At 44.3% G+C, this 18631-nt stretch overlaps 1 protein-coding gene across 8 annotated transcripts in view; it reads left to right on the top strand.

Moving 5' to 3' along the window:
• ablim2 (actin binding LIM protein family, member 2) overlaps positions 1-18631 on the top strand; it is a 103622-nt gene that overhangs the window by 36357 nt on the left and 48634 nt on the right. For all 8 annotated transcript variants that reach the window (XR_013936235.1, XR_013936236.1, XR_013936237.1 and 5 more), the window contains exon 2: positions 2638-2805. Coding sequence is in view for 1 of the 8 variants with exons in the window: in XM_080486197.1 (XP_080342323.1) it covers positions 2638-2805 (168 nt within the window). In the remaining 7 variants the exon portion in view is untranslated. The remainder of the gene's footprint in view (positions 1-2637; positions 2806-18631) is intronic.

Raw genomic sequence — 18631 nt, 5'->3', positions numbered from 1 at the left:
CTCCAAGATATGGAGGAAGTTCAATTAGATCAAATTGTTCACCCAGAAACAGGCCTGGAACTGAATCTGCTGACACATTAAAGATCTTTTTGTTTTCATGTCAGTCAGAGTGTTTGGTTCATTACATGAATGGTTGGCACCAAGCCAGTAGTCTTGATGCTCAGCTCCATTAACAGAGCTCTGATTCCAGCTCACAAACATTAGACTAGTATCAAGTGTCATCCCAGTCAAAATTTAAACGTAGTGAGCCAAAGGCTTAATATTTCCTTCTTACAGGTTCACAATACATCTTGCCTTTAAAAAACTGAGCAGAAAGATTGTTTTCAGTAGAACAGAAAAACTGAATAATTCAAGGCTAAAACTATTTTTCAGGTCGAAACATTTTGCCAATAAAATCCCAATAAAACCACAATAAACTCAGCAAACCCTAAAGATGAGTAATTATCAGGAGCAGGTTCATGGTCATGTTCGTGGTCTTGTTGGAGAAAAGCAGCAGCAGCATCATTCTATTATCCCCTCGTTCCTTCTCTTTGTGTCTTCAAATCAATTCATTTGATGAAGTTCCCCCTTCCAAAGCCCAATAATTGGTAACCATGGAGGCCTGATGGAACCGGTCTGACGACACAAAAGTTTCCTGCGAAGGACAAAGAGTCTTTTATTCAGCTGAAGCCTCAGTTGGGACTGGAAGGCAGATCAGTGTGTGAGCGTTCTGGCAGGATTACGATGGAAGGCCAAACGGTGAAGTGCACTGATAACGCTGTTAAGATGAAGCTCTTCCCTTATTCTGTGTTTATTGTGTTTGTATTGTCACAGACGCCTTTAGAAATCTTCTGGATTTCTTTGGCTTCCCTGTGTGGAAGCATCTGCTTGTAAACGTCTGTGTGTCTGTTTTATGATCATGAATGATCACACTGTGTGGACTCAACCGTAGTAAAGGGACAGAAAAGACACAATGTCAATTGAGAGTGAAAAACACTGAATTTAGATAAATATCTCACTTAAAGGTTCCGGTGAGGACTGAGATCTCGTCGCTCGCTGCCTCAACAATTGACGATGGGCAGAGATCCTTCCAGTGTTTCAGAAGAAGATTGTAAGATTGTGAAATTGGCTGCAGGAGGTCTTTTATCTTTTGGGGTGTTTGGGGTGAAGAGGAAACTCTGCCCTCACTTCTGCTCTGGAACTCTGGGTTGTCTGATCAAGAGAAGCGTCACAGCTCGTAGAGAGAGTTTTCTGTGGTGGGCCTCAGTGTGACAGGGTGAGAGCTTTGACCACCTGGGAGGAATTCAGAGCAGACCTGTGAGTTTTCCACATGATGAAAAGCTAATTGAGCCGTTCTGGCAGCAGGTTCGTCGACTCGTTCATTGAAGGAGTACGACGAATCAAAGGTGAGCTGGAGGAAACAGTGGAATGTATGTTGGAGGCCGTGTTAGACTGTAAGACGCTGATATTCTGAAAACAGATCAGCTTTCTTCAGGCTGAGATGGAAAGATGAATGAATAGTGGCCCCAGTCATGGTTCACTCATTCATAGGTTTTGTTTTGTTGTAGTTGTACCTCAGCAGATAGTTAATCAATCTGACGCAGACCCAGCAGCAGTAACTTTAAAAAGATATGACATATTGCTCATGAGGAAACCCTGGATGAGGGTTGGACTTGGCAGTTGGGCCTCGGAGTGCTTTGCATTGTCTGAATAGAGTATCAGTGTCATTTGGAACGAACAGCAAGACAACACCACATCTCAGGAAATGCTGAAAGCAATGTGCATGTGAGTCCAAGTATAGAAGCAAATGAAAAATAAGTTATTTTTAAAGTGTTTTGTGATGTAGAAATCTAAGCGACATGTCAGATATTTATAGCTCAAGTAAAAGTGAACTGATGATGAAAGCTGACTTTACAAAAATATCCCTGTGCTCCACTGAAGTGACTTTGAAGAACTAAACAGTACAGTACATAACACTGAGGTTCACAATTTTAACTTTAAGCACATATTTTGGGATTTTAGTCTCTTATAAAAACATTCATAAGTTGCAAGGATTTAAGTGTGGAATGAATTTCCAAACAACAACCACGTCCTGTCACATGCAATGTTAATTTCTAACAACTTCTGATTTAGTCGTTTGAGTAACACGCCATTTAGTTTAGTCTTATTTTAGTCATCCGAAACTTTTTTAGTCCTGGTCTAGTTTTAGTCGACTAAATCCACGGTGGACTTAATCGACTGATGTTTCTCCAGAATATCCAGTCATTGGAAACATCCGTCAGTCTATAGAAGGTATTCAGGTTTCAGTATGCAGTACAGACACAGATTCAACAGTTATAATACAAAACATGTATTTCATTTATTCTTAATAAATAAAATATTCATAATAAATAAAATACCATGGTCTCTTGTCCATTTGTCCCGCCCTGACGGGTTTGGCTCGTTTTTATTTGTTGACTAAAGTGTTAGTTATATTTCATCACAGTCTTCGTCTTCGTCTTCATGACTTGATGATGATGATGATGATGATGTGTGTGTGTGTGTGTGTGTGTGTGTGTGTGTGTGTGTGTGTGTGTGTGTGTGTGTGTGTGTGTGTGTGTGTGTGTGTGTGTGTGTGTGTGTGTGTGTGTGTTTGTGTGTGTGTGTGTGTGTGTGCAGTGTTTCATCAGCAGGCTGTCCACAGCCCCCTGGAGCAGCCGAAGCAGAAGCAGAAGCAGAAGCAGGGCGGAGGACCGATTCCCTGTCAGAACTGTGGGAAGGCCTGTAAAGGAGAGGCGCTGCGAGTCCAGAACAAACACTTCCACCTCAAGTGCTTCGTCTGCAAGGGTGTGTACCAGTTATTCAACCAACAACCTTTATGTACACCCTGCTAGTTAGAGCCATCCATCCATCCATCCATCCATCCGTCTGATGGTTGGTTGGTTATGTCGCTCTTCTATCCATCCAACCCTTTCCATCCACCATGTGCCATGCAGCTAGCTGCTAGTTGCCAGTTGCTAGCTGCTAGTTGCTAGTTGCCAGTTTTTCTAGCTGTTATTTGCTAGTTGCTGGTTGTGAGCTGCTAGTTGCTGGTTGCTAGCTGCTAGTTGCCAGTTGTTAGTTGTTATTTGCGAGTTGCCAGTTGCTAGCTGTTATTTGCTAGTTGCTGGTTGCTAGCTGCTAGTTGGCAGTTGCTAGCTGTTATTTGCTAGTTTCGAGCTGTTATTTGCTAGTTGCCAGTTGCTAGCTGTTATTTGCTAGGTGCTGGTTGCTAGCTGCTAGTTGCCAGTTGCCAGTGGCGAGCTGTTATTTGCTAGTTGCCAGTTGCTAGCTGTTATTTGCTAGTTGCTGGTTACGAGCTGTTATTTGCTAGTTGCCAGTTGCTAGCTGTTATTTGCTAGGTGCTGGTTGCTAGCTGCTAGTTGCCAGTTGCCAGTGGCTAGCTGTTATTTGCTTGTTGCCAGTTACTAGCTGCTAATTGCTGGTTGCTAGCTGTTATTTGCTAGGTGCTGGTTGCTAGCTGCTAGTTGCCAGTTGCCAGTGTTGAGCTGTTATTTGCCAGTGGCGAGCTGTTATTTGCCTGTTGCTAGCTGCTAGTTGCTGGTTGCTAGCTGTTATTTGCTTGTTGCCAGTTGCTATCTGTTATTTGCTAGTTGCTAGCTGCTAGTTGCCAGTTGCCAGTGGCTAGCTGTTATTTGCTTGTTGCCAGTTGCTAGCTGTTATTTGCTAGTTGCTGGTTGCTAGCTGCAAGTTGCCAGTTGCCAGTGGCTAGCTATTATTTGCTTGTTGCCAGTTGCTAGCTGCTAGTTGCCAGTTGTCAGTGGCTAGCTATTATTTGCTTGTTGCCAGTTGCTAGCTGTTATTTGCGGGTTGCTAGCTGCAAGTTGCCAGTTGCCAGTGGCTAGCTATTATTTGCTTGTTGCCAGTTGCTAGCTGTTATTTGCTAGTCGCTGGTTGCTAGCTGCTAGTTGCCAGTTGCTAGCTGTTATTTGCTAGTTGCTAGCTGCTAGTTGCCAGTTGTCAGTGGCTAGCTATTATTTGCTTGTTGCCAGTTGCTAGCTGTTATTTGCGGGTTGCTAGCTGCAAGTTGCCAGTTGCCAGTGGCTAGCTATTATTTGCTTGTTGCTAGCTGTTATTTGCTAGTCGCTGGTTGCTAGCTGCTAGTTGCCAGTTGCTAGCTGTTATTTGCTAGTTGCTAGCTGCTAGTTGCCAGTTGTCAGTGGCTAGCTATTATTTGCTTGTTGCCAGTTGCTAGCTGTTATTTGTGGGTTGCTAGCTGCAAGTTGCCAGTTGCCAGTGGCTAGCTATTATTTGCTTGTTGCCAGTTGCTTGCTGTTATTTGCTAGTCGCTGGTTGCTAGCTGCTAGTTGCCAGTTGCCAGTGGCTAGCTATTATTTGTTTGTTGCCAGTTGCTAGCTGTTATTTGCTTGTTGCCAGTTGCTAGCTGTTATTTGCTAGTTGCTAGCTGCTAGTTGCCAGTTGTCAGTGGCTAGCTATTATTTGCTAGTTGCCAGTTGCTAGCTGCTAATTGCTGGTTGCTAGCTGTTATTTGCTAGGTGCTGGTTGCTAGCTGCTAGTTGCCAGTTGCCAGTGTTGAGCTGTTATTTGCCAGTGGCGAGCTGTTATTTGCCTGTTGCTAGCTGCTAGTTGCTGGTTGCTAGCTATTATTTGCTTGTTGCCAGTTGCTAGCTGTTATTTGCGGGTTGCTAGCTGCAAGTTGCCAGTTGCCAGTGGCTAGCTATTATTTGCTTGTTGCCAGTTGCTTGCTGTTATTTGCTAGTCGCTGGTTGCTAACTGCTAGTTGCCAGTTGCCAGTGGCTAGCTATTATTTGTTTGTTGCCAGTTGCTAGCTGTTATTTGCTTGTTGCCAGTTGCTAGCTGTTATTTGCTAGTTGCTAGCTGCTAGTTGCCAGTTGTCAGTGGATAGCTATTATTTGCTAGTTGCCAGTTGCTAGCTGTTATTTGTGGGTTGCTAGCTGCAAGTTGCCAGTTGCCAGTGGCTAGCTATTATTTGCTTGTTGCCAGTTGCTAGCTGTTATTTGCTAGTCGCTGGTTGCTAGCTGCAAGTTGCCAGTTGCCAGTGGCTAGCTATTATTTGCTTGTTGCCAGTTGCTTGCTGTTATTTGCTAGTCGCTGGTTGCTAGCTGCTAGTTGCCAGTTGCCAGTGGCTAGCTATTATTTGTTTGTTGCCAGTTGCTAGCTGTTATTTGCTTGTTGCCAGTTGCTAGCTGTTATTTGCTAGTTGCTAGCTGCTAGTTGCCAGTTGTCAGTGGATAGCTATTATTTGCCAGTTGCCAGTGGCTAGCTATTATTTGCTTGTTGCCAGTTGCTAGCTGTTATTTGCTAGTCGCTGGTTGCTAGCTGCTAGTTGCCAGTTGCCAGTGGCTAGCTATTATTTGTTTGTTGCCAGTTGCTAGTTGTTATTTGCGGGTTGCTAGCTGCAAGTTGCCATTTGCCAGTGGCTAGCTATTATTTGCTTGTTGCCAGTTGCTAGCTGTTATTTGCTAGTTGCTGGTTGCTAGCTGCAAGTTGCCAGTTGCCAGTGGCTAGCTATTATTTGCTTGTTGCCAGTTGCTAGCTGTTATTTGCTAGTCGCTGGTTGCTAGCTGCTAGTTGCCAGTTGCCAGTGGCTAGCTATTATTTGCTTGTTGCCAGTTGCTAGCTGTTATTTGCTAGTCGCTGGTTGCTAGCTGCTAGTTGCCAGTTGCCAGTGGCTAGCTATTATTTGCTTGTTGCCAGTTGCTAGCTGCTAGTTCCTTGTTGCTAGCTGCTAGTTGCTAGCTGCTAGTTGCCAGTTGTCAGTGGCTAGCTATTATTTGCTTGTTGCCAGTTGCTAGCTGTTATTTGCTAGTCGCTGGTTGCTAGCTGCTAGTTGCCAGTTGCCAGTGGCTAGCTATTATTTGTTTGTTGCCAGTTGCTAGCTGTTATTTGCTAGTTGCTGGTTGCTAGCTGCAAGTTGCCAGTTGCCAGTGGCTAGCTATTATTTGCTTGTTGCCAGTTGCTAGCTGCTAGTTGCTAGTTGCTAGCTAACCACACTCAGGTTAACTCTTGGACAGTTCCTCTCATAAAAAATGTTTCATCAATTCTACTTGTAACCAAATGACATTTTGCCCGTTTTCTGAGTGTTTGTCTCATTTTTATTTTAAGTCTGGAATAAAATCTATATTTAGTTGGCAGAGATATTGGTAACCAGGAAGCTTCTCTGAGGCAACTATATATAAAACTTAATTCTGTTTTCCTTGTTTGGAGAAGACCAGGATTTGTACAATGTCGAAATGTAAATCTTAAGTCCAAAGAGAAAACATTCAGCAAGTTGTCAGTAACTGGAATATTTAGTTTTATGATGTCAGAAAGTCTCAGGATGAACCGAAGCATGACTCAGCAACCAGGCTTCTAAAACACTGGATGATGAATCTAAAGTGATTAATAATTATGTCCATTCAATACTAGGAGACAGAAAGAGAGAGTCAGATCTCAGTGGAACCACGAAGAGAAGCTTAAGAGAGCAGCGGTTTTTTATTAACTATATCTGCTTCGGCCTGTTAAGACGAGTGACAATCGAGCAGAATGCGTGAAGAAAGAGGCTGTTTGTCATTATTTCTATCTGGTTTGTTGTCGTAATGTTATCAATGTTTGAGCAACAGGAGAAGCATGTGTGGTCGGATTCAAGGAGTTTCATCTGTGTATTTATTTCAGGGCGGGTAGCTGCGTGTGTCAGAGGTTCGAAATGTGTGTGTGTGTGTGTGTGTGTGTGTGTGTGTGTGTGTGTGTGTGTGTGTGTGTGTGTGTGTGTGTGTGTGTGTGTAGCCGCTCCCTGGCCAGACTCTCAGCACGAGCCTCATGTTCGCTTGCTGTTGTTGTCAACATGCGCTCTGGTTGCCAGGCAACCCGCCGGGTCGCTACGGTTTCAGCAGCTTCCTGGAGTTTATCATCTTTAATCTCACACTGACCAGCAGACTGGCTGTCTGTGCAGTTACACACCTCCTCTTCCTCCTCCTCCTCCTCCTCCTCCTCCTCCTCCTCCTCCTCCTCCTCCACCTCCTCCTCATCCTCCTGTATTTGATCATTAATCAATTTCAGCTTCATAATATTCGAGTGCTGTTCACCCACCGACAATGAGACGAGCCTTGCTCATGAGCACTGTGGACAGTGATGCATAATACCACTGGAGTAGCACCTCAACTTTTGGCAGCAATGTGCCGAGTACTGATCACTGTTGTGAAAGTAGTAACTTAGCCTACCGACAGTTACTCTGGTTTTAATCAGCACTTTACTGGTTATCTTGTTGTGAACGGTTTTCCAGCTGCTGTCTCACTCCATCTGCCTCATTGAGCCGACTATTACTATTACATTTAACTCCTTTTTACTAAGCCTCCGTTTATACGGCAACGAATTAGAGTGTATGGACTGAGAACCTGTTCCAGGACCTGGGGAGAGACTGAGAACCTGGTCCAGGGCCTGGAGATAGACTGTGAAATCCTTGTCCAGGACCGGGAGATAGACTGAGAACCTGTTCCAGGACCTGGAGATAGCATGTGAGAACCTGGTCCAAGACCTGGAGATAGACTGTGAGAAACTGGTCCAGGACCTGGAGATAGACTGAGAATCTGGTCCAGGACCTGGAGATAGACTGTGAGAACCTGGTCCTGGACCAGGCGATAGACTGAGAACCTTTTCCAGGACCTGGGGATAGATTGAGAACCTGTTCCAGGACCTGGAGATATATTGAGAGAACTTGGTTTAGGACATGGAGATAGACTGTGAGAACCTGGTCCAGGACCTGGAGATAGATTGAGAGCCTGGTCCAGGACCTGGGGATAGACTGAGAACCTGGTCCAGGACCTGGAGATAGACTGCGAGAACCTGTTCCAGGACCTGGAGATAGACTGAGAACCTGGTCCAGGACCTGGAGATAGACTGTGAAAACCTGGTCCAAGACCTGGAGATAGACTGTGAGAACCTGGTCCAGGACCTGGAGATAGATTGAAAGCCTGGTCCAGGACCTGGGGATAGACTGAGAACCTGGTCCAGGACCTGGAGATAGACTGCGAGAACCTGTTCCAGGACCTGGAGATAGACTGAGAACCTGGTCCAGGACCTGGAGATAGACTGTGAAAACCTGGTCCAAGACCTGGAGATAGACTGTGAGAACCTGGTCCAGGACCTGTAGATAGACCCTTTGACTGTGGGGTCAAAGGGTCAAGCCTGCTCACAGATCAAATGCAGCCTGCAGAATCAGATGATGTCGCCCACAAGGTCATGAAAGAAAGTGAAAACAGAAAAAGTGCACATGAAGGCAGATTACAGATTTTACTCAAAAACAATACTATATAATGCAATAGAAGTTCTTGATTTTGTGAACGGCTGACGTATATTTTAGGATGTATTTTACTGGTCCAGCCCAGACTACTGAAAGGTAGTAGCATATAATTTATTTTAAAGTTTTCATCCTGACAACTTGTTTGTGTGTAGACATCCTGCATGGCAACAGAACTACAGTAGATCTTACCTAGATATTATACACATGTGCATTTATATTTCATACAACTTTATATTTCTTCAGTTATGTGCTTTTATATTTATTCCATAACATGTGGATCATACCAACACATGTCACAATGTAGTATTTTATAGCCCAGAATACATTAGAATGCACCATTTAAGGTCTCCCTTTTCAAAATTGTTCCCAAATGAAATTCCTCGCACACATTAATCAGATGTTAATAGTTGTGTTTCATGCTTTGGCAGTGACTGGAGGCACGGGCAGCGTCTTTACTCAACCTGGTGAAGTTATCTGGCTCAGGTTCAATGCAGCGTAATGAAGAGGACTCGCTAATGTATTGCCTGGCATTCAGAAGAGGTTATTAATGTCATGGAGGCGCCATAGTCAGAGGAGCTGTGTGAAGTTTGCCCCACCCGAGTTATGAAGCCAGACATTCCTGGCCTTTCTCTTCATATATTCAAACCCAAATCATGAGCCCATTAATTGGTTTTACAGTTGATTGGAAAATGCACATAATATTCCCATGTCGGCTTTATTTCAGGTGGAAACCTTAGTTGGCTTGTTTGCTTCGAAAACTTCCAGATGTGTGCTGCCTTTAGTCTGAGACTCGTCAAAAGAAATCAAACAAACGTAGCAGGCTGAGTGGGATCAGATCGCTTCAGTTCCAACCCAACATCAAAGACAAGCAGGCAGCCAAGTTCAACGCTTCGTGTTTTCCTCTTAGCGCGCCCTGTCTAAACATTAATATCAGGTGGAAGATCTCCCTGCTGGCTTTCAATTTACAAGTCATAAACACACACGGTGTCACCGATCTGCACCGTCTCACCAGCATCAACACCAACCTGAGGATTACACCAACTAATGATCCGTCAATGTACTGCATGTACTACAGCCGCCCACCAATCAGACCAAAGAATGTCCCCTTCCTGATAAATGCACCCACTCATCACTACAGCAGCCTAATAAATAACATTGTGGGATTAGATGAATAGACATTAACACGCAGACTGGACGTTAAACATGAAATGTAGATAGACTTGGTGGAGCGTTGAGCAGTGTGGTGGACGTCTCCTGAATTTGAACTCTAATGAGAAAAGGTTTTCCCCTCGTCTAAATCAGCAGTTCTTTGGTGGGATTGCAGCAGCAGGGTGAATCTGATTAACATACATGTTGCTGCATAAGTGTAATATTGTTTGATTTATCTACCAAAGATACCCTATTGGATATAAGACTAGCAGCACAGCAGGAATGTGTCAACCGTTTTGGTGTCTCTCTTCTCTTTTATCAAGTTACTTGGTTCTTAATTGTTTTAACTTTACAAGCTTTTCTGTATATTCTAACTCTTTGATGAAGACGATGAAGTCACTCCTTTACTATGAGCTGAACTGTGGTCAGTCCTGAGTATATTGATCTCCTGCTCACGTCTCAGTGCGAGATGCCACAGGGCACCGACACAGGCTGTGTGGAGTTCAGGCCTCGCTGGATTTCACCAGCTTGTGATGAACCAACAGGAATGTGATCCTGAGGTTTCATTGGGACAACACCGGAGTCCTTCAGTGGATTGTTCAGTGGAGTTCTTTATGTAGACTTCAGTGACTTTAAGGCCTGAACATAATTACAGATGATCTAACGATTCTCTAAAACCAGATGCCAGTCACAGTTGTTCATATTGAAATAATAACTTTCATGAATTACATTTTTACTTAAATTTCATTTCTTTATTGACTGTTCTAAGTTTATTAAGTAAGCAGGCCCTTTTTGTTCAACCCTGGTGAAAAGTGAAAAGTGACCATATGGCTGGATTGTACAAAGTGAATAAGTGAGCAATGTTTATACGTGATGTGGCGTCTAGCGGATGTGGTCATAGCAGAGAGACAGAAACATGATGTGCTGTAGCACTTTAGGTCTAAGACACATGGACGTCGTTAGATGAGGAGGATTGGTGGACGGATGAATCCTTCTAAGTAAAAATAGTTAGTGCTGAAGTAAGCACTTTATTTTAAGCAAAATCCTGTTGCAGTCGAAGGTTCATTGATGGACCAGATGTCTCTGGAGACACTCTGGAGACACTCTGGAGACACTCCGGAGACACTCTTTCACACGTGTTGACAGAGACTTTCCAAAGTGTTTTGATTGTGGCCGACAGTGTTGAAGCGAAGAGGCTCCATCTTATTGTCGATAACATCATCAGCCGTCTCTTCAAGCTGCCACCTTGAACTCCCTGTGGAAACTCCTCGGCCAGCAGGAGGCTCCGTGTTTTCTTCATGTTCCTCTGACAATATGCCGGGAAACTTTAGGTGTTCAGGAGTTACACTGAACTGGCCACTTAAATCGTTGGAGTTTTCTGCAAAATTGAGTTGAAACAAGCTAATCACTGTTTTTGTAGCGGCAGCTCTGTGGGGGAGGAAGTGTGTTTTCTTCAGAGGCCGTCGGTGGCTGTCTGGGATGGTCCTGTTATGTCTGCTCCTCGGACGTCTTGGAACAGAGGCTGGACAGACCAAACACACCATCATCCTCTCATCTGCTTCACGCGCTCATGAGAGGCCGCCCGGTCATCCAGACAGCACTCAGAAAACAAACAGACACACCTCATGTCAGCAAGCCTGCATGATGTTTACTGAGCTCAGAAAGCAGGAAGGATGTCCAGAAACTCTTCCTCATGTTTCACATCCGGCCTGATGGACTTTCATACACTGAAGCTTCTTGTTGGGCTCTCTGCTGATACTGATGAGTGAATGTCTGAACTTTTCACATTGTTGTTTTAGGCAAACACACTTCATCCCCATAATGCCAATTATTGTATGTAAAAGCTGTTCTGCTTTTAAAAATGCAAGAAACAGATGAACAAATGTCAAACATCCATTAAAAAAAGACACTCTGCTTGAAATGTTTTGTTTTTCTAATGACCAGCAGTCTCCAACCAGAAATCTGTTTACAAGTATGTTAATAAAAGAGTCATCTTAATAAGTGTTACGGGGCGGGGATGTACACTGTGACTGTTATATTCACATTGTATGTCTGCGACAACCTGGGAGAATTCTCTCCATGGACAAACTAAAACAACAGTAAACTGTTTTCCTGAATGAAAGGACAGAAAATCCCCACTGTGTGTCTTGAGATATTTAGACGTACACACCGTGTGCAGCCAGCCATAAACAGTTTGTAGAGGGGAGGATGCTTCCTGAGGGAAATTACAGCTTAAACTCCACAATTCTGCTGTCAGATTTCTGCATTGCGTTTGTTTTTGAGGTTCAGTCACACCGTCTTCTTTCTGGAGGTAAACAAACGCTGCTGAGCACATGAGCAGGACTGAACGTCGTCCAGTTGAGTGATAATAACAGATGGTTGTGATGTTCTCAGCAGGGTGTGGACTATTGTATCATCCACTTCTTGGAAGACGGCTGAGCCTGGGGAGTGTGTGTGTGTGTGTGTGTGTGTGTGTGTGTGTGTGTGTGTGTGTGTGTGTGTGTGTGTGTGTGTGTGTGTGTGTGTGTGTGTGTGTGTGTGTGTGTGTGTGTGTGTGTGTGTGTGTGTGTGTGTGTGTGTGTGTGTGTGTGTGTGTGATGGGCGTAGTCACACTTCAAAGGCTGGTAAGGTTTGTCAGATAAACATTTTTCTACCTTGCAGAAGATGATCCGCTGGAGTTGTGATGAGATAAAAGCTATAATCTTATTTTAGAAAAGACATTTCCTTAAATCCAGTTTGTAACGAGTTAGCAGTATATAGGCTGAGTGGACATGATGTCAAGATGTGCTGCTGATGTCTTGGATGTTAGCCAACATTTGTTGTGGAAGTGATTTAATCCAAGTTTAGAATAGAATAGAATAGAATAGAATAGAATAGAATAGAAATAGTTAATTAATCCCAGGGGGAAATTCTCCAAACCAAAATCTAATGGAAGGTGCTCAGTCCATCCATTGGGAGGAAGCTGGGGTTCAATGTCTTTCTCAAGGACGCTTTGACATGTGGAATTGAACCTGCAACCTTCCGACTGAGCTCCAGCCGCCCCGCTTGTTAGTGGTAAGCCCCTCAGTGCTTTGCTAGCTGTTAGCGGCTTCCTTGCAGCCCTGACCAGCGCTGGTTCTGCCGCTGATGGAGGAGGCGCTGGAGCTCCTCTTGAGCCTGGTCCTCCTCCAGGAGCTCTTGGTCTTGGTCAAGGTGGTGCCGGGGAAAACAGGCTGGGTCACTTTGTGGAACGGGGAGGCATTAGCGGCCTGTCACCGGCTGCAGACCCTCCAGGTGCTCCTGGTGGTCCGGCCCAGGCCCTTTTGGCCCCCTTCTCCGGCAGACCGGTCCTGGTGAAAGAGCCCCTCCTGAGCAGCCGAGCCCTCTGGTTCACTGACTTCATGGTGAAACTATGGATGGAAACAATCTATTAATTAATTACAACTCAGAAATGAAGAGCTACTTCCTGCTTGATATTTAAGTTTCCTGTTTCTAATTTCGCTCCACTTCCTGTTTTCAGTTGGTCCGACCCGACACAAGAAGTCCAGCTGAAGGAGAACCTATAATAACGATCACATTTCCCAGATTTCTCTGTCTGTCACTGTACTTTGTGTGAAGACATTTCATATTGTAATTCTTGAGTTTGATAAAGCTGCTGCTTCATTTTCATCTTTCACAAAAACAAAACAAACTTCTCCCAGCTGACCGGTCTCTGTAAACGAGGCCGAATCTTCCCAAAACCGGAATTTCAATACTCCAGTCTGCAAACTGACATTTAGTACACTTTATACAGGGTGTTATTAAACCAGCCATTTTGACTGCCCTGGCCCCCAGTTTCCTCCCAGTCTTTGGAGATTTGACAATAAGCAGACCTCATTAGAGCAGATGCTTCCTTGCAGTGCAGATATGATTCATTCAACTTGTCCAAAGGCTGTTTTTGTCCCATTAGCCAGCGGAATCCATCGCAGCAGGCTGAATCAAGGTTACGAAATGGTCGAGTGAACGGTAACGCCCCACACAAGCCCCAAACCGCCTGTACTGCCCCCACCCCCACTCAGACACACACACACACACACACACACACACACACACACACACACACACACACACACACACACACACACACACATACGCATGAGCTGCAAATCATCGTAAAACATGAGTGGCAGTCAAGGTCATGTATTTGCGGCAGAAAGTGCATAGCACATGTATATTTAACACAGCACACACACACACACACACACGCACACACACACACACACACACACACACACACTGGGGAAACATGAGGTAGAATCAAGGTCACCCTCATGCATCTACACAACACAGCACATATATTTCATATGCTGCCATAGCTTATAGTAAACATACCGTATAGTTGCCTATGGACACGTCTCCTCGGGTTGAGTGTCTATTGGGAAAAGGTTAAAGCATTGTGTACAATACAGTAATTACATGTGTCTTTGTTGACGCGGAAGTTGTTCTGGAAACTCGACCATGTGCCAAAAGTCAGACCATGGTCCACACAGAAGGTCCCCGGGTGGATTTGAACCAGGACCCTCCTGCTGTGGGGCAGGGGGACTAACCACTACATCAGCGTGGATCCAATCTGCTCAGTGATCAATGAGGAAGAAGACGACGCGCGTTCAGGCTTTCTTACATGAGAAGGAAACAGAACCGTTGCCATGTTTTGCGTTTCTCTTGGAGTGAATTCTACAAACATAAAATTACAGCAAATAAAACCTGAATTTGGCAGAAAACAAAGAAAGGAAAACCTCAACATAGGAGATGATCTGAAGAAACAGGAAGTTCAGAAAAGATGAGGAGATTTAAGAAGGTAACAGTTGTTGGGATCCAGAGGAAGACTTTTTATCAGTTGTACATAACAATAATCTACTGCATTAGTGTACTGTATTAACATGGAGTCCTCTGAGTGAAAACCTTTTTTATAGCAATCAGTCAACTTTATTTATATAGCACTTTTTTATACAATTAATGTAATACAAAGTGCTTAACATGCTTTAAAAACAGTGCAAAGATACAATAGATATTTAAGAAGTGAAGGTACACACACACACACACACACACACACACACACACACACACACACACACACACACACACACACACACACACACACACACACACACACACACACACACACACACAGCTGCCCCACAGATCCCCCCAGCCCGGGTAGACCGGCGAGTCCCACAACATACGTAGGGGGCCAACCAGGTGCCCGGGACGGGGGAACCCACGGGACCGCCCCACCAGTGGGGAACGTGGCCACCACCAGTGTAGCGACCCCTGAGAGGAATCACTGGAGATAAAACATTCAGTTAACAACCTGATAAAAGTAGATAAATAGATATTAGATCAAGTATATAGAATTAGATAAATAAATAGGTAATACACATATCTTCATATATACATATACTGTACATATACACATACAGTATATAAAAATCAGTTAAAAAGCCTGATTAAAAAGGTGAGGTTTTAACCTTTTTTAAAAAACCTCAATGGTCCCTGCGGCCCTGAGGCTCCCCATATATCAGTTTAGGTTACAAACATTTTATTAAAGTTCATTACATTGTTATTCAGAAGCCAAACAGCCCAGAAACCTGAATAAAAGAAATTAATGTAACAAGTAGGACCTCAAATTGATTCCTTAAGTAAATGATTATGAAAAGTGATTTTTCGGTTAAATTATATTGAAAATGAATTCATCCAAAAGTTCCATTTACAGTTTCGTTACATTTCCATTGATTATTGAAAAGTCTGTTTGTAACTTTGAACAGAAATGTCGAGCTAACAGAGGCTAATCTGTTGTAATCTGTTGGCTGAAAATGATGAGAGGATTTTAGCCACATTACAGTTATTAACTGACATCACTGATAATGATCATTTTATTTTCTAACAGCAGTGAAAGTTTTGGACTGTGTAGCAGAAAACTAGCTAAATGCTAAAGCTAATTGCAGATTATCTTTTTGAGAATCACGTTTTGTGATTTCTCGTTTCTTTCCCTCAAATCCTCTGAAACCCTGCGAGTTGTTTGTACATAAGTCAAACAGATACAGCATGAATTATTAATGGCCCATAACTGGATGAATTTGTTAGATATCCCTTCGTTCACGCGAGTCACTGCCTCGGTCTTTCCTCGTGCTGAACTGGAGGAAGTGAAGGCGAGGCGTCCCGGCGCTCAGATCCTAGCAGAGACAACAACACGCTGCATTCCTCCTGAGAACACTCACGTTATGTAAGTGGCTTCACAGTGCATGAGATAAGCCTTTGGAGATGGAAGTAATCTGTTTCCTGTCAAGTAATCTGCCTCTCGGCCTTGGAAAATGGTGTAATCATGTTCCAGCTTCAGTGTGAACTTTGTACTGCTTCAGCCCAGAAACCCGGGAACAACCAGGAAGATTCCTAAATCCTCCAACTTTACAGTCTCACCTATGCTTCGGCCTTGTTGCACGTCAGAAAGCAGACAGAATACCAACCATCAAGACCCCGAAAACTCTGGCTGTGTCCTCCAGGCTGCCGCACACCCAGAGGTCAAAGGTCAAACTCAAAGCTTCTCCTCGTCATCAGTTTGACTTTATCTCAGTGGAGTCACACATCTGGTTCCTTTCAGAACAAAGTGGTGATTAGCCCAGTCGTGATCACACACACACACACACACACACACACACACACACACACACACACACACACACACACACACACACACACACACACACACACACACACACACACACACACACACACACACACACACACACACACACACAGACTACAGACTTTGGTATTTGCATTAATTTGCTGTCGTTTCACAGCTTTTGCTCAGCAGCGTTATTCTGAGAACCTTTTGTGCAGCATGAGCTTCCTCCGACATGTACGGAAGAGTTTTAGGGCCACTGAAGAAAAGAAAAAAATCGGAGGCTGAAAAAAAAAAGCCCTTCATGCGCTTCAGAAAAAGTCGAAAATCAAAGTTGAGATTTTTTTTTCAGCGACTCAAAAAAAAACAACCTTCGTGTGCTTCAGAAGAAGTCGAAAATCAAAGTCAAGATTTATTTTCTTTCACAGAGAGACGTCTATCCATCCCTCATCATTTGCCCGTCGATGTGAAATCACATTAAATCACGTAATTCTGACTATATCGGGTTGCTTACTGCTTATGGACATGTGCGTTTACACAGGATTTCCTTGATTAATAAGAAGACATTTAAATAAGCAGCCCGGGACCCGTGCCTTTGTCCTTCGTATTCGATGAACTTCCACGACAGAACAAGGCAGCAGGCTGCTCTTGTCTCTTCTAGTCCTGATACTGATGATAACTGCATCGTGTTTATGAGCTACATTCTGTCCTGAAGCATCTTTTCATGACTTTATTAAACTGCCTGATATACATTTTGAGGAAGCAGTCACACCCGCTGGCATGTGGATGGACGGACTTTTTTTTCCACCGTGAAAATCCCGACTTTGATTTTTGACTTTTTATGAAGCGCATGAAGGGGGTTTTTTTTGCCTCCAAATTTTTTTTTTCTTCAGTGGCCCTAAAACTCTTCCGTATACATGAGAGGAGTTTGTCATCATTATGTTGTAGAGATTATAACTAAGTCAACATAGTCGCTGTTTATAAGCCTGAAATATCAGCTGTGTTAAGTCAACCATCTCTGAAGTCCAAATAAAGGTCAGATCTCATCGAAGTGCCTGACCCTTTAGTTCTTATTTTGAAAAATTATGAATTTAATGAAAAAGATGTATTTTGATTTTTCTCTTTAGTTTTTCTACTTCATTCACAGTGTCCAGTGAGTCAGTGTCGAGTGAATCAATGTCGAGTGGGTCAGTGTCCAGTGAGTCAGTGTCCAGTGAGTTAGTGTCCAGTGAGTCAGTGTCCAGTGAGTCAGTTTCCAGTGAGTCAATGTCCAGTGAGTCAGTGTCCAGTGAGTCAGTTTCCAGTGAGTCAATGTCCAGTGAGTCAGTGTCCAGTGAGTCAGCAGGTTCAGAAAAGTACAAACGGACTGATTCTTTATTTAGAACAGAAAAAAAACTAAATAACTTTAAACTTTCTTTAGTTTGATTTTCTATTGGAGAATGACAAGTCTATGAACAGTTTATCCATCCATCCATCCATCCATCCATCCATCCATCCATCCATCCATCCATCCAGAGTTTTTCCAGCTCTGACCATTATCTCAGACCAGACTGCCAGCATGTGAACAGGAAGTGAGGAGCCGGCAGCAGCCGCTGGAAACTATGTCGTCCACTTCCTGAGAACATACTCCTGCTCGTGTTGTGTTTTTTTCATTACCATCCTGTAAACCCTGATTGGCTTTGAAAGAAAGGAATGTTGTGCAAACTGTGGACAAAGGTTGTTCAGTGGCCTGTCAAGGTTTTCACAAAGGTATAAAACTGTGAGAGGTTTGTTGGAGTGTCCAGTGTGGTCTGCTCCATCGACACAGCCACACACCTTCCAGCACCGGTACTCCTGCAGGAACAGGCTCCATCCAGGCACAGGAGCCGGGCTGGGCTGTGCTGGTCGGAAACTTTTGTTTATTGGTTTGAGCACTCTGCCAGCAAAGTGGACATGAGCTCACACCGGGACCTCAATGAGAGCTGGGGAAACCCAGCGACTTGGTTTCATGCTCCCACTCTGCCTGCGTCACGCCATCACGGCCAGTGTGCACGTACACGTGTGATACCTGGAGCCTGAAGTTGGAGGAGCGTGGCACCAACCAGCACAAACATTCCTCTCCCCTGTTGTTCTTTCCATCCAGAAAGAATGGGGGGAAGAGACAGGCAGAGGGCTTTTGTTTTTGTTAAAGAAGTGGAAAGAAGGAAAAAAGCAGGTTTCCCTTCAGGGTGTGGCGACTCTGTGATGTCATGTATGGTTACTGGTTAACCACGCTTTGGGTTCTGTCATGTTCTGTAAAACGCCTGTAAACAGACCCAGTATTTGCTCTTATGTGAGGAACACACCCAGACTCATGTGATGTTATTGGCTCTTAACGCAGGTTCATACTGAAACTGGTCCAACTCCCCCCCTGCCCCCAGCTTCTCTCTGCCTCCAGCTTCTCTCTGCCTCCAACTCCCCCCCTGCCCCCAGCTTCTCTCTGCCTCCAGCTTCTCTCTGCCTCCAACTCCCCCCCTGCCCCCAGCTTCTCTCTGCCTCCAGCTTCTCTCTGCCTCCAACTCCCCCCCTGCCCCCAGCTTCTCTCT

This window comes from Lipophrys pholis (assembly GCF_963383615.2).
Source record: "Lipophrys pholis genome assembly, chromosome: 18".
Classification (NCBI taxonomy): domain Eukaryota; kingdom Metazoa; phylum Chordata; class Actinopteri; order Blenniiformes; family Blenniidae; genus Lipophrys; species Lipophrys pholis.
Note: the sequence above shows the minus strand (reverse complement) of the source record. Positions and strands in the feature narration are given on the sequence as shown.